This window comes from Notothenia rossii (assembly GCF_949606895.1).
Source record: "Notothenia rossii genome assembly, chromosome: 4".
Lineage (NCBI taxonomy): Eukaryota > Metazoa > Chordata > Actinopteri > Perciformes > Nototheniidae > Notothenia > Notothenia rossii.
In genome coordinates this window covers 37,673,368-37,687,410 of record NC_136902.1, presented here as the reverse complement: position 1 = coordinate 37,687,410, position 14,043 = coordinate 37,673,368, and the positions used below count along the sequence as shown (strand labels likewise).

The 14,043-nt window shown below is 41.0% G+C and overlaps 1 protein-coding gene across 1 annotated transcript; it reads right to left on the bottom strand.

Moving 5' to 3' along the window:
* Nucleotides 1-1,008: 1,008 nt before the first annotated feature.
* Nucleotides 1,009-3,142, bottom strand: LOC307034790 (zinc finger MYM-type protein 1-like; the record flags this gene model as incomplete). The annotated part of the gene is made up of 2 exons (XM_079673687.1): nucleotides 1,009-1,559; nucleotides 1,966-3,142. 2 exons carry the CDS (start codon nucleotides 3,140-3,142, stop codon nucleotides 1,009-1,011), a joined length of 1,728 nt encoding a protein of 575 aa, XP_079529813.1.
* Nucleotides 3,143-14,043: the final 10,901 nt, after the last annotated feature.

The following is a 14,043-nucleotide window of genomic DNA, read 5'->3' as shown; positions in this document are numbered from 1 at the left end:
TATTTTATGAATATATCTGGTTGTATATATTGCTCATTTTCCATAAAAGAAACAAATGTTTTTCAGTTTGTGTTTTATTTGAGTTTGATGCATACAAATACTGTACTGTATATGATGATTGTTAAAAATGCACTTTTACCATAAAAGGCCAGCTCGACCAGTTGGTAGAGGCTCATAAAAACAAAACTGTGTGGTCAGTAAAAAAAATTAAAATGGTTTGTGGTTATTTGTGGCCCATTTCATAAAAAAAATGCACACAAAAAAAATGTTCATAGCTTTTTTCTTGGTCTGGCAGTTAACCTTCTGAGACCCATGGGGCCGTATACGATCCCAAATATCACGTTGTGTTCAAAGCGTCATAACTTCTTAGCTGTTTCAGCCAGAGACATGCCGTGTTTTTCCTCTTAAACAACTCCATTAAGTTTTTCATTGAGAGGCGTTTACTTATTTCGGTGAAACGAATGTGTGTAAAGTTTTAAAAGATGCGGATAGTCTCACCTTGATTCTAGCAAACTTATCGTTTTCTGTTTTATGATCAGCATTTAGACTTTATTGCATCTTCACCTCCAGCTTTACTCGAGAAACATTATATTTCCAATTATAGCAACTATAAAAGCACACCCGAACCGTAACAAGGTAAAGTGAGGGCAGGGACGTCGGAACTATTTTCTGGGGGGGGGGTGCGGGATTTTTGCTGGGAGGGTCGGGGGGGAAACTCACACTATCAATGATTAACGAACTCGACACGTAGGCCTAATAGCCTAGGCCTATACATAACAGATATAGGCTACATAAACACACGCAGCATCTTAATTGTTACGAAAATGTATGAAACAAAATGAATTAATGAATTAATCAAGCCTTTATTAAGGAACATACTGTAGCCTAATAGGCGATAACATAGGCCTACAGCATTCAGAAAATCAACAGAATAATACAGCCTTTACGAACATAGGCCTAATGGAACATTCAGAAAAATAACGGTTTACTTTGCGCTCGTAAGGGCTTTTAAACTGTTCCAAAAGTAGACCTTCTCTCCGTTGTTCTGCTGATAAATTCTTTAAGCAGGGTCGAGACATCGCATTCATCGAGAAGGTCGCTATGCGCATTCATAATGGCCAAATGAGTGAGTCTCTCCTGCTTAATAGTATTGCGCAGCCACGTTTTCAACCTGCGCAACGCCGAGAACGAGCGCTCGGATGCCGCGACAGAAATGGGCAGAGCCAGACAGAGCTTTATGAGCCTCTCCGCTTCCGACAGCATGGAGCGGGATTGGGGCTGCAAGGTGTGCAGAATGGCCAATACATCCTGAATGGTTTTCACTTCTCGCCCCCTACACACGTCGCTCAGGATGTCCAGCTCAAGGCTTAGCTGCTCTCTTGAAAAGGAAGTCAGTTCCAGGGAACCCACATCCACTCGTTTCCCTTGGGCCGCCTGTAGAACTGCCTGCTCTCGCCCTGCAGCTACGCGGAGTCCTTCCTGGTCAAAGCGCCGCTCCACCTCTGTGCGCACCAAGTCCAGGGCCTCAAACAATTCCCTCTTCCACAGGCTTGGATATTCTTTAATAGTTAAATATAACAGTTAAACAACAACCAACAAATAGTTTCCATATGGGCTGCCTATTTAAGCTGGGTGGGTCAACCTTAAATTTTCAATTTAAATTCAAATTATGAATATGGTTTGTTATGAAAGTAGGCCTATACGTTATTTAGTCAGTTGATACCGTTGTAATGAATTATTAATTGCAGGCTAATTTCGCAAATAAGCGTACATGGATGTAGTACATTACTATGAACTATGATATCGTTTTCTATGGATAGATCAAATCTGTCCACAAATGCTGGAGAGCACGCTCTGTGTGCGTATTTGTTGCATTCGTTCAACATTACAGACCGATGAGCTTTATGATTAATTTTAAAATACTGTTGGCATTATTTATTTATTTATTTAGGCCTATTTATTTACCCTCGTTCTCCAACTCCCGTTCCTCCTCCTCCGCTGTATGGCGAAAACGCGCTGGGGTCTTGCTGGTGCGCACTGGATGAGGAGGCTTCAAGTTGTAGCGCTCTGTGTATTGTTTGGTCTTGGCCACAAGGTCAGCGAAGGTGTCATCTTGTCTGAGTGTGTTCAGTCGCTGGCAAAGAAGTTTGGCAGCTTCCATTGATCCAAGGGCTGTGACTTTGGTGCCTTGCAGTGACCGAGCCACGGATTCACATGGCGTAAACATGGTAACGCAGGCAAACAAACCAAAGACTGTGCGCGTAGTGGTGCCCTTTTTGAGCAATCCTGCCACTTTGGCACGCGTCTCCCCCTTGACAATCCTGTCACTCTCCAAGGTCCTAAATGTCTGCAGCATCTCTCCATAGCATGCCAGCAACCGTGACAGTGCCACAACTCTGACGCACCACCGAGTTGGGCACAGGGCAAGCAGGTTGATCACTTCTCCACATCCAAAAAGAGACTGGTATAACGTTTTTCTCTTTGCTGAATCATTAATCACAACTGTGACTTCCCGAACAAAGTTCAGTGTATCGGCAACAAGGCGCACTTCTTTTGCCACTTCTTGCAACACTAAATCCAGAGAGTGGTTTGCGCAGTGGACAAACAAGGAGTCAGGACATGTTTCCTTTAATCTTGCCTGCACTCCCTTGAACCTCCCTGACATGTTGCTGGCTCCATCAAAACAGTAGCCTTTCAGCTTCTCCAGCGGCAGATTTAGCCGAACAAGGACATCTTTAATGCACAGAAAAAGCATCTCGGCGGTTGTGTCTGGAGCGTTGTAAAAGCCCAGAAAGAAATTCTGGACTTCAAGATTGTCATCTGCAAATTGTATACTGCATGAGAACTGTTCTTTTCCACTGACGTCGGTGGTCCCATCAGCAGTTAAGCCGAAAAAAGGACTTTCGGATGCTTTGGCTCCGATTTTCCTCTGGATGTCATGGGCAAACAGCTCCAGAACTTCATTCTGGATGCTGCCCGACATCCAATTGTCCCTCCTCTTCATCCAGTTTTGCAGGTCAGGATCAGCGCGTACCCTCTCGACCACTAGCTGCCACAACACCCCATCCCGATTTGCAGCTCCTCTCAGAGGGAGTCCCTGGCGCCCCAGGAATCTCACGCTGCTGAAAACGAGCTCCAGCATTTTCCGGGCTGTTATTTGTTCTTTAGCAGCAGCCTCAGACAAAAGCGCATTAATTGGCGTAGTTTTCAATGCAGCCAATCTTTGAGTCGCATCTAAATGAATGCGTGTTTTCTCGTGGTCTCTGATTTTCTCCTTTGCTTTTCTCCAGTTTGAAAAGCCTGTATCTTTCAAAAACGGACTTTCAGCTTGTTCTGACCCGACCAACTTGCGCTTGACAGCTGACCTGCACACACCACACACAATGCCATCACTGATCTCGATGTATTCCAGCCACGGCCACTCTCTGAACCAGGCGGCCTTGCAGGAACGAGTGAAGTTCTCACCCAACTTCTTGGCAGGAAAATTGTAATCCTGTGGTGGTTTGCATGATATTGCCTCTTCTTGGCTAGCACCGGGTGCTGGTGGTGGCGCTGGGGAGGGAGGACGAGGCCGAGGGCCGCCGGGCCCTTCGGCTGCCTGCTGCTGCTGTCCGGTTGCTGGCACACAGCCTCTAGGTGTCTCTCTCGGACGTTTAGCTGGGTCGGGCGGATTTGTAAAAAAATCTGAAATTCGTTTTTGAGACATAGGCTAGTTCTAGCTGGCGTAGTTGAACTCAAATCATGTAGCCTATGTATATGCTAAAAACAAATGAGAGCCGCGAACACAGCAAACATAAAAAAAATTCCCGCTACTTTTTTTTTTTTTTTTTTACACATAGGCCAACGTCACAGTGAGCTGTCAGATGCAGTCTGCATAGCAACAGCTATGCCATGCCAGCCAGGCTGCTGTATTGAGCCAGGCAGGGTGCATATCACATCAAAAGATCTGTATTAAGAAATACATGTAAGTCAGACAAATTGAGTTTAAATTCAGAATCTTTATTTTTATTTTTTTAACGTAGGCTAATCCTGTGATTCCTGAGGCTGACGGGAGGGGGTGCTACCGCACCCCCCGCACCCCTAGTTCCGACGTCTATGAGTGAGGGTAAAGGGTTTTACATGCAAGGATTACAAAACAATAACCAAAGGGGGAGAAATAAGAATTACCACAAAACAGCAACAGTACATTGCTAATTTCAACCACATGTGTGTCTCGTTATCACTGCTCCAAAACAAAGAAGGGTTGGAACTCATTTCAACGTCCCTTCCGGCTGCCTCACAGTCGAGATGGCAAAAAGATACCAACTACAGATTTGTTTATCTCTAGTCCTGCTTTATTTTTGTGGATCATTGCAAATTGGTTATGTAATTAATCTTTAGATGCTCCGGATAAAAATAAGACCAGACTTATCTATGGATGTTAGTTACTTTTTATTCTTCTCTGTCTCAGTCTCAATGGTGTCCTCTCCTCTGAGCGTTGTATTTATTCACAAAAATGTAGATGAATGGACAGCAAGTACATACCACTTTGAATTATGTTTTTATACTTGGTCTTAATCTGCTGCCAATACCTTTCTAGAGTGCTGGCATTCAACGAATATAAATTAAATTAGACAGATGGTTAGTCTACATTTTATATTCAATAGTGTTTATATATGTTGCATCAAGTTTAGAATGTCAGGGTTGTAAATAATGCAATGTGCATGTTTAAACAACACACTCTCACTCCATAATCGTCCAGGAGTGACGTTTGGTCAGGGTCCCGTGGCGTGCAGTTGTGACGCTCCTAGGCTCCTTCAGCTTTATAAATAGCTTTCAACTGATTGCAATGTATTCCCATCTGCTGCGGGATTTGACGCTCATGGAAGCACGGCATTCGTTTGTGTCGGCTGCCCTTAAAGGCAATGTGAGCGTCCATTCCCATTGGATAACGGAGAATTGTACACCCGGAAGTAAGTATTCCCCTTACTGTCGAGTGATATTGCAGTGATATCTGCACTACTCATCGACTAAAAAACACCAAATTATCCTTGTTAATTACCCAACATTGATTGGTTTAAATTGTGTGCAATGCTTTTGTATTTTTCCCCTTCGATTTGGAGAAACAAATATTTTTTCGGAGTAAAGGATGGCAGAAGACACTACACCAACCAGAATCCCCAGCTATCGTTTAGGACTACACCATCTGCTCTGTTTGACAAACGCCGTGATTAGTTCTCAAGCTCTGTGATTGGTTGACCTCCAACTGCATTCCATATGAAAAAAAACATTTCGTAAAAGATAAAATCATACTTTATTCAGCAGTGCTTGCTTTACTCTTTGAAAGTCATCACAAGAATGCATTGTAATAAATGGTTTGGCTGCATTAAATATATTACACATCTGTCGTAGTTCTTTATTTTTATTTATCTACAGAGATCGGGCTCAGAATAGACCGGAAACTATTCTTTTACCGTTCAGTTTGAATTTCACAATAAAGTTAGTAATAATATTTTGTTTTGAAATTATTGTTTTTTATTGACTACTAGACCGCTGGGTCATGTTAAGACCATCTTTTCTGTGTTGCTGTGGGTTTTTCCCATCGCTTTTGTGTTAAAAATATCAAAACAATAACTAAATATATCCGTCGTAAACTAAACCAGAAACAGCAGTATATTTTATTTTGTTAACACTGTAAACTTGACAGCTTTTTAACCCAAACCACCTACTGGTTAAAGCACGTTATTACACATTTAGAGTAATGCAATGCAGGTAGATTGTGCTATCTGCTTGAAATGGGATGGAACCACGGCAGACTGTCCAAAACTGGATTTGAACGGGTCCACCGCGTCCCCCCCTCCCCCACCCCGTCCCCAGAACTACACATGCTGGCTATTGTGTTTCGCAACATGTTCTCTATCTATGGCACGTCTCTACTGGGAGTTGTAGTTTTAAAAGACGTTTTCGTATTTCACATAATAAGAAGTTGCCAGTATACTGTGCACATCCCTGGAGGTTTAGGGGATAGGAAACAATCAAATTTGAAACATATAATTAATAAATGGGTGAAAATTGCTTGTGCCCATAATGGGCAGCATTAATATATATACCCAGATGCCGGCTATGTCAGAAGAGCTTTATTTAACAGCTGGTCTTATGTTTGTGACCCCTCCTGTTGTTAATTGATAACATTACATTACATTAATTGATAAGCCTGAAACATGCACTTGTCAAGGTTCAGAGGCAAATTTAGCAAATATGGCAGTAGCCATCGATCATCTTAAGATAAGATATACTTTATTGATCCCAAATTGGAAACATTTGCATTACATCAGCATGTGTAACAGTTGTAAATATGCAGTGGTGTTTATTTGTAAATCATTTAGTATAATCACACAAATTCTGTGTTTTATATTTAATAATTCTGTGTTCTTTATTTATTGGATGTTCAATACTTGACAAGGTCAGAGATGAAATATCTATATACATCCTATAAGAGTATAATACGTGTAATATCAGTTAAAATAAGTGCTTCAACATAGTTAACATTGCTGGAAGTATGCACAAATATTGATAAATGTCTTGTGATGCACTATTGAGGAACCTGCGACCCAAGTTTTTCATTCATTGCATAACTACACCGTTTGTCTATATATGTCAATAAACCTTAGAAAATCTTGAAAGGGATGTGATGTGATCGTCATTATATACAGTCTTTAATTAACTATTAGTAGAGAATAACGAGTAATGAATATACTTTATAGGGATCCTATTAATATCTAATAATACAAATAATGAAATTCAATAACATGCTTTAACCACCAGGTGTCCCTTTCTATCAGCTGTGCACGTTTATGGTGTAAATACAGCCTATCTACCAATTGGATCAAATATAAAAGTCAGCCGAATTAGTGTTGATCCTGTGAAGAGACGTGTTGTGTGAAAAGAAATGTAAGATGTTGTTTAATTGCTGATATATTTATGATCCACGCAGTCCCGGCTCCAGCTCAGTACAGAGGGGGGGGGGCAGCTGAAAACCGAGGGGGGGCGGTGAGTCACAGCATCATGTGACATGTCACCGCCGGTGACATGTCACATGATGCTGCATAGAATGAGAAAACATAACGGAGCAACATCAAAACAGACTCCACAGATCAGAGGCGCTGATCTGACATATCCAACAACGGATGATCAATAACCACATTGCTAACAAACAGTAGCAACAATACAAATGATAAAATAACCAGCTCTTACCTTCAGTAGAGTTGCAGTCTCCTCTTTCCTGACGAGTGGAACCTCCTCAGCAGCATCTCCTTCCACTCATCTTTGAATTTCCTACTGAGGTCATTCTCAAAGGCCAGCTGGATGAGATGGGCTTTGCGTCGATGCAACATGCTGCGTCTGTGCTCACTAAATACATTCTTCAACGTGGAGAACGAGTTTTCACATGTAGCAGTTGATGCCCCGAATGTTAGTGCGTGTTTGAATGCTGTCATTACCGCTGGCATGGCACTTAATACCCTGGACTCCTTTGCAACAAGGTGACTCAAAGTCACTCTCTCTACTCCCTGGCCTGTGCACCGGCTTTTCAAAAACTCTCGCGCAACTGTGAACTGTGCCTCAACCATGTCTGTTAAATCCAGTAGTGGTTTCACTTTCTCAGCCTCCAGGAAAATCACACTGGCGGCGTCCAAAGCTGACATATATTTCCCGTTACGCTCGCTGAAACGTGCAGCCATTTCACTCAGAATAGAGTCGATGATGCCAAAAAACAGCCGCTTGCACTCTTGTTGAATGTCCACTTCGCGCTGCCCAAGGCTTTCACTCACCACGTAGTCTTGTAGCGTCCTGGTGGCCTGCCGCTGCCGTTTTGGAGGAGCAGGCGCGCCGGCGCCCTCACCTGCATCCCCGCTGTCAGCCCACAGTTTCTGAAATTCCGCATCTGATCGTAGATCCTCTATGCAAGAAGAGGCACTTTGAATGAGCCGGACTGCAGTGATTAGATCTGTTTCTTCGGCTTGCAGCATCCGATTGGCTGGGTCCATCAGCCCCAATACTTTGTGCATCACACCGGTGAGAAATGTGAAGCTCCGTTCTGTAATGGCCTTGTGAAGTCCAACAGATTCAATTTTCACATCAGCACTTGCTCCCATGGTTCCGATCTCTTTCAGGAAGTCCACCAGTGCAGTGTGTGACTTCAGCACCACAGACACCGTGTCAAGGTGTCCGGTCCATCGCTGCTCTAACAGCCTTTTAAGCTTCTCTCCTTTGTACTGTGCGGCTACAGTGGGCTTTTTCATAAATTTATAAAGGGAATTGCACACTTCAAAAAAATCCCCAACTGCACTCTCTGAGGAAATAGCATGCACGATCACCAAATGCAATTGGTGGTTGAAACAATGGATGTAAGGCACTTCTCTGTTTAACTTATTTTGAATAAGCTTCTGCATGCCTCCCTCTCGTCCCGACATGACGCTGGCTCCGTCATAACACTGACTAAGAATTTTGTTTGCGTCAAGGCCAGCATTTGACAGTTCATCAAGCACAACATTAGTGAGTGACTGGGCATCACATTTGTCCGTTGTCTGCATTGATAACAGCCTCTCTTGCATTTTGTAGTCCTTGTCCATATAACGCACAACTATAGATACATTTTCACTGCCTGTCGGGTCTTTAGTTCCATCCACCTTGAGTGTAAACCATGACTCCCCGACATCTTTAACAATTTGCTCTGTTACGATCGTGCTCATCAGTTCAATGATGTGATTTTGAATATCATGTGATGTGTAAGTTGCGTTTTTTGGAATTGTACTGAAAGCCTTTGCAAGCTCTTGGTTTTGCCTCAGCGTGTAATCAAACAGTGAGAGAAACAGTCCGCTTCCCAGTTCATCTCTGCTATTGACTGAATCCACTTCACCCCTCAGTGGCAGTTCGTTTGAGACAAGAAATTCAATTATGTCAACAATTGCAGACACATACAGGCGGTTTCGCGCAAGCTGATGAGAGTTAACCATGGTTGAAATTTCACTGCCTGTGTTGCATCGCATTTCCTTCTCTTTCCAGCTAACATTGCATGCTTGATGCTCTTTGCTGTTACTGTGCCTGCTAAATCCCTTTGCCTTATCATTAGCATGCTTCCAATTAGTATACCCAGTTCTTGTGAAAACGGAGTCACTCCCTCCAAATTTCCTGCAGGGAAAACAAAAGGCTGCATCTTCCAACAAGTCCTCCAACTAATACGACCAAATAGGTCGATTGTTTTCCTTGTTTTCCGACCCATTAATACGACCCAGAGCAGCGTTTTCAATCAACGCGTTTTAAATCAACGGGAGGCGGCGTAATGACGTACAACGTCCTCGACAACTTCTGTTAAAAACCATCGTTTTTCAGACACGTACACTCTTCAAAAATCACGGCTGTCTGTCGTAGAACAAAACGTGATCCGTCTCTTAAATTTGTGTCGACCACAGACCTTATTTCAAGCTATTTTCCCAAATCCTATGGAGAAATCTCATTGGTTCTGAGGCGAGGGAACCGGAAGTGGTAAAATGCTAACTCACCGGGGTTTTGGAGTCGTTACTGCATCACTGACAACATCCATTTATTTCCCAGACAAGCTAATAAACGTGAGTAGTCAGATATCAAAAATATATTCATTTTGGGATATGTATTATGTTGTTTTATTTTGTCGTCTAGCATAGTGACAAAGATTACTATGTTTACCTAGGAATAATGATAGCAAAGCTAAATTAGCCAAAAGTAGAATCAGCTAACGTTAACGTGAGCATGGAAGTTATGTGATCCATCGGTTCATGCGGTTGATCCAAATGTTATCACACGTCACATTCTTTATAACTATATTAAATACTATTTATCTATTAAGTGAAGAGTGACCAGGGGTGTAATACTGCCGGAACACCGCTCCGGCACCTAAAACGGGGATGGTTGTTAGCATCTGGTGCTAGCTAGCTATGATAACGGATAGGCTAAGAGGCTAATGTACCTAATGTAATGTTTACACAGTTAACTTTAGTCTAAGTTATCTCAGTGGGTCTGAAACAGTTTGGTCACCATATATGGAAACACATATTTCCAAGGCACACTTTTATATTATTGTAATGTTCCACAATAGGAGTCGGAAATTCAAGTTCTTAGGTTCAATAGCTCCTTTGGTAGTATACAAATACAGGTTCATAGGTCACAGGTTGCAGGTCGCAGGTTCAACGTCACACAGCACCCTAAAAAAAATCAAATGAATCTAAAACATCGATGAAATGTTTACAATTCATACTATTGGACATACAACAAATGCATAAAAAAAAAAAACAGTAAATAGTTAAATATGCACAAAGATACATTTAAAAAAAGTATTATTCTTATCTTTTTTTTTTATTATTGAAATGTATACAGTTAAGTTTCATATGGGTGTTGACAGATGTATCCATAGATTTAGTTAATTTTGCCCTCAAAGTGCACAAGATTGATGCATTTAACTTCCCGGGGGCCTCCGGACCCCCCTAGAGGACATGAGGTCCACCCCCACTTAAAACATATTCACATGGATAGGATACTAAATAAATGTGCACACTTTTTATATAGTAACCTTTGTACCTCAGCCAGCAGGAGGGAGTTAGTTTATAAAGGTCCTTCACTGATCACTTAACTATCACGCAGCTGTGTGCAGCATTTAATGTAAGAATCACACATTTATTCAATAATGCAGACTTAATAAATGACCATTCTTTGCTGATTCTGGCTGGAGTGTTAATTGACAGTAGTTACATAAGCTTCAAAACGAGCCACAACTGCGCCTGCACACATGCAGAACTTATAGAATTAGCAATACACCCCTGGTAATGATGATTTTAGTATTATTTTCTGTGATGATGGAGCATCAACTTTTGGATCAACCAGATATTGACAGATTAGGGTTGTCCATAACAGTCACTTTAAACATGTGACTGACTCTGTATAACATTGTTTTCCTTACTCTTGTGATTTTTGTTCATCCTATCTAAAAGATAAAAAAAACATGAGTTCATTGTTTTAACAAGATTTTTCACGATATAATAAAATACATGAATCCTGTAAACATTTGTAGTATAGTATTCTTATTTTTGGTATTCCCTGACATTATATGTGTTTCTGTTACAGATGCCTACTCAAAAAGTGTGCCAGACATGCAGGGAAAGCATAGGAGTAGCAAGTAAAAAATGCAAACAATGTGGTGCCATCCAACCCTACAAAGAGAAACTCTCCAAGCAAAAAGAAAAGGTTGCACAGGAGTGGAAGGCCACGCAAAAGAAAAACCACAGTGTCAACAAAGTGTATGACTCGACACATTTACTGGTAAGCTTTTTTCTCTTGCAGATGTCAGTTATCATAAAAAAGTGTGTAAATAATCCCTGATCTTAATCTTTTTATACAAATAGTTAAATTACTTAATTGATTTATACTTTCCAACAGTCGCCCTCATTTACTTTTTAAAAATAATCCTAATTTCTTAATTAAGTTTATGTGAGAAGTACAGACTAGTGCACGATTACTGCACTTTAGGCTTGGGCGGTATTACGGTATACCAGGGTATTTCGAAATACCGTCGGTATGATTTTCAATACCGTGACTTCACAGACTGTGCGCCAAATCACAGATGCGTTTCATTCTATTACACTGACACAGAGTTTTGACAGGGACGACATTGATTGTAATGCACAGCACGCGCCAGCAGAGGGCAGGGGAGGGCAGTCTGTCTTTCCCGCTCTCAGAGCTCAGCACAGAGCTGAGCTGAGCAAGATGGCGGCAGCATTTGCCGGCCCCGAACTCGGACAACTAGTAAAAAAGAAAACTGCCTCTGCGCCTGTTTGGGACTATTTTGGGTTTACTCGTCGCCAGTGACTTCATCCAGCACAACGAGAGACAGAGGCACTTCTTTGGGAATGTTTAAGACGGGGTGAGTGAGTGTTGACATTTTTTAATCCTATGCAACTGGTTGATGGTTTTGTAGTCGAGGTCGGACGGTTTTAAAAACGAAAGCATTTACGTGCTAAACATTCACGCGAGTAATCCAATGAATCAAATGGAAATAAGGTTTTTAACACATGCACGGAATAATATTGCCAAACTAGTTAGTGAATATAGCAAACTTTATTCAATAAGTCAAGTATTTACTCCCGGAAAATGTTTATGTATGATGATATATTGTTAACTTAGCTCACTATGGAAACAACGTCGGACATCTACAAACGCGTCCTGTATTCGATCTCAAAATGTGCCATTTGCACAATGTGTCATGTATGCAGCCCTTGTTTTGCACTTGCGCGCACGTCGCGGCACTTTGCGAGCGTCTACCGGCTCGGGCTGCATTTTACACCGAATATAATACACCGTTCGAAACATCTATTTGCCGCCGAACGCCACCTCACTCAAGTCGACCCAAGTCATACCGTCAGTGGCGGCTGGTGGAAAATATTTTTGGTGGGGCTGTTGATATAGTGAGTAAAAAAAATGTTTTGGGGAGAAATTACCCCTTAAATTGGGACTGATACCGTCATATACCGTATACCACGGTATGATGTCAGCAAGGTATGACGGTATGAAAATAATTATACCGCCCATGCCTAATGCACTTCATGTAATGTGTTAAGCAAAATTGTTGTCACCGTTGTATTTAAATCTGTAAAGGCATAACACATTTTTTCGAACTGATGTTAGATAGTGTTTGTACTTGCAGGTACCCAGTTTTAGTAAAACATTATTTCTTAACCAGAAGTAACATAGTTCAGGCCAGTGGTAATTCCTAGAATCAGAGCTTCAATGTACATGTTTTTCTAATTATATCTTACAAAAAAACCTGCATTTTGGTGTTTTATATTTTATTTTGGAACTTCATAGTATGGAAAACACATAATTATATGACTATGGTTTCCAAAAGTAAAATAAATGAAATATCATATACATTTTTGAATAAATGGTAAAACCAAGAATGTCACAGAATCAAAACCAGCCCATATTAATATAGTGCTTGAAAGACAATCAAGACCTGGAAAGAGTTAGTATTAATAAAGAGGCCCTTAAAAGCACTTTCATTAAGCTTACCAGAGTCTCTGACTTTGAGCCGTGTTCGAACAGTCATTTCAAAATTCCCCTGTAACACCAGCTTTACATCTGAAGTGCTGTTAATGCAGAACTTTGAACCTGAAATGATATAGGTTATAGCTTGCTGACATGTTTCAAAGCTAAATGTAGCTTATTCAGATATCTGAATGTGAGAGTTAAATGGACAAATATTAGGCATGCCAGAAACTGACCATGATCAAAATCGGACAGCCCTGGTGAATATTAATCGATTATTCGCCGCCGAATTGAAACTAAGCCAGGAAAAAAAAGAAAAACATAAATAATAATACAAATATATATAAATAAAATCGAATTTTAAAAATAATTTTCGATTATGGAGACTATAAAGAATATTCGAAAAATAGAATAATCGCTGGCATCCCTAACCCATATAAAAAGAACTATGCCCATGTAAAAAAACCTCAAAGTGAACCCGAGCTCGATAAACTTCTTTTTTTTTTACAGTTCTTTTTTAGGGGCTCACCTAAAAGGGGTCTAAAATCACACCTGGTTAATTGTGGGGTGCCTTCCTCAATGTGCACACGTATCACATCAGTGCATTTTTCACTTATGCAAAATAAATGGAGTTATAATGGCTTTAGGTGTGTGATGATGTTTAGAGCTGTTGTGTACATAATATTTCTTGTTTTTTTGTGTCCATTGTGTTCCAGCTCCACAAATGGAAAATGTTAGATCGGCGTCCCATCCTCCTTCTTGCCAAGAGAGGCACAAATGGTTTTGCGGCCGATTGCATCTGTCCATGGCAAATCGAGACAGAAGATGGTAACAATGCACTTGTTACCATAAAGAGGATTTACGAAAGCCTTATTAATGGTAAAGTATACAAATCTGCATGCTATATTTCAGCAATGTATCTGTTAACATTTTTTGTAAATTAGTTGCTCAGTTATCTGGTTTTAAATGTAAAAAAATGTGAATCACTGTTTA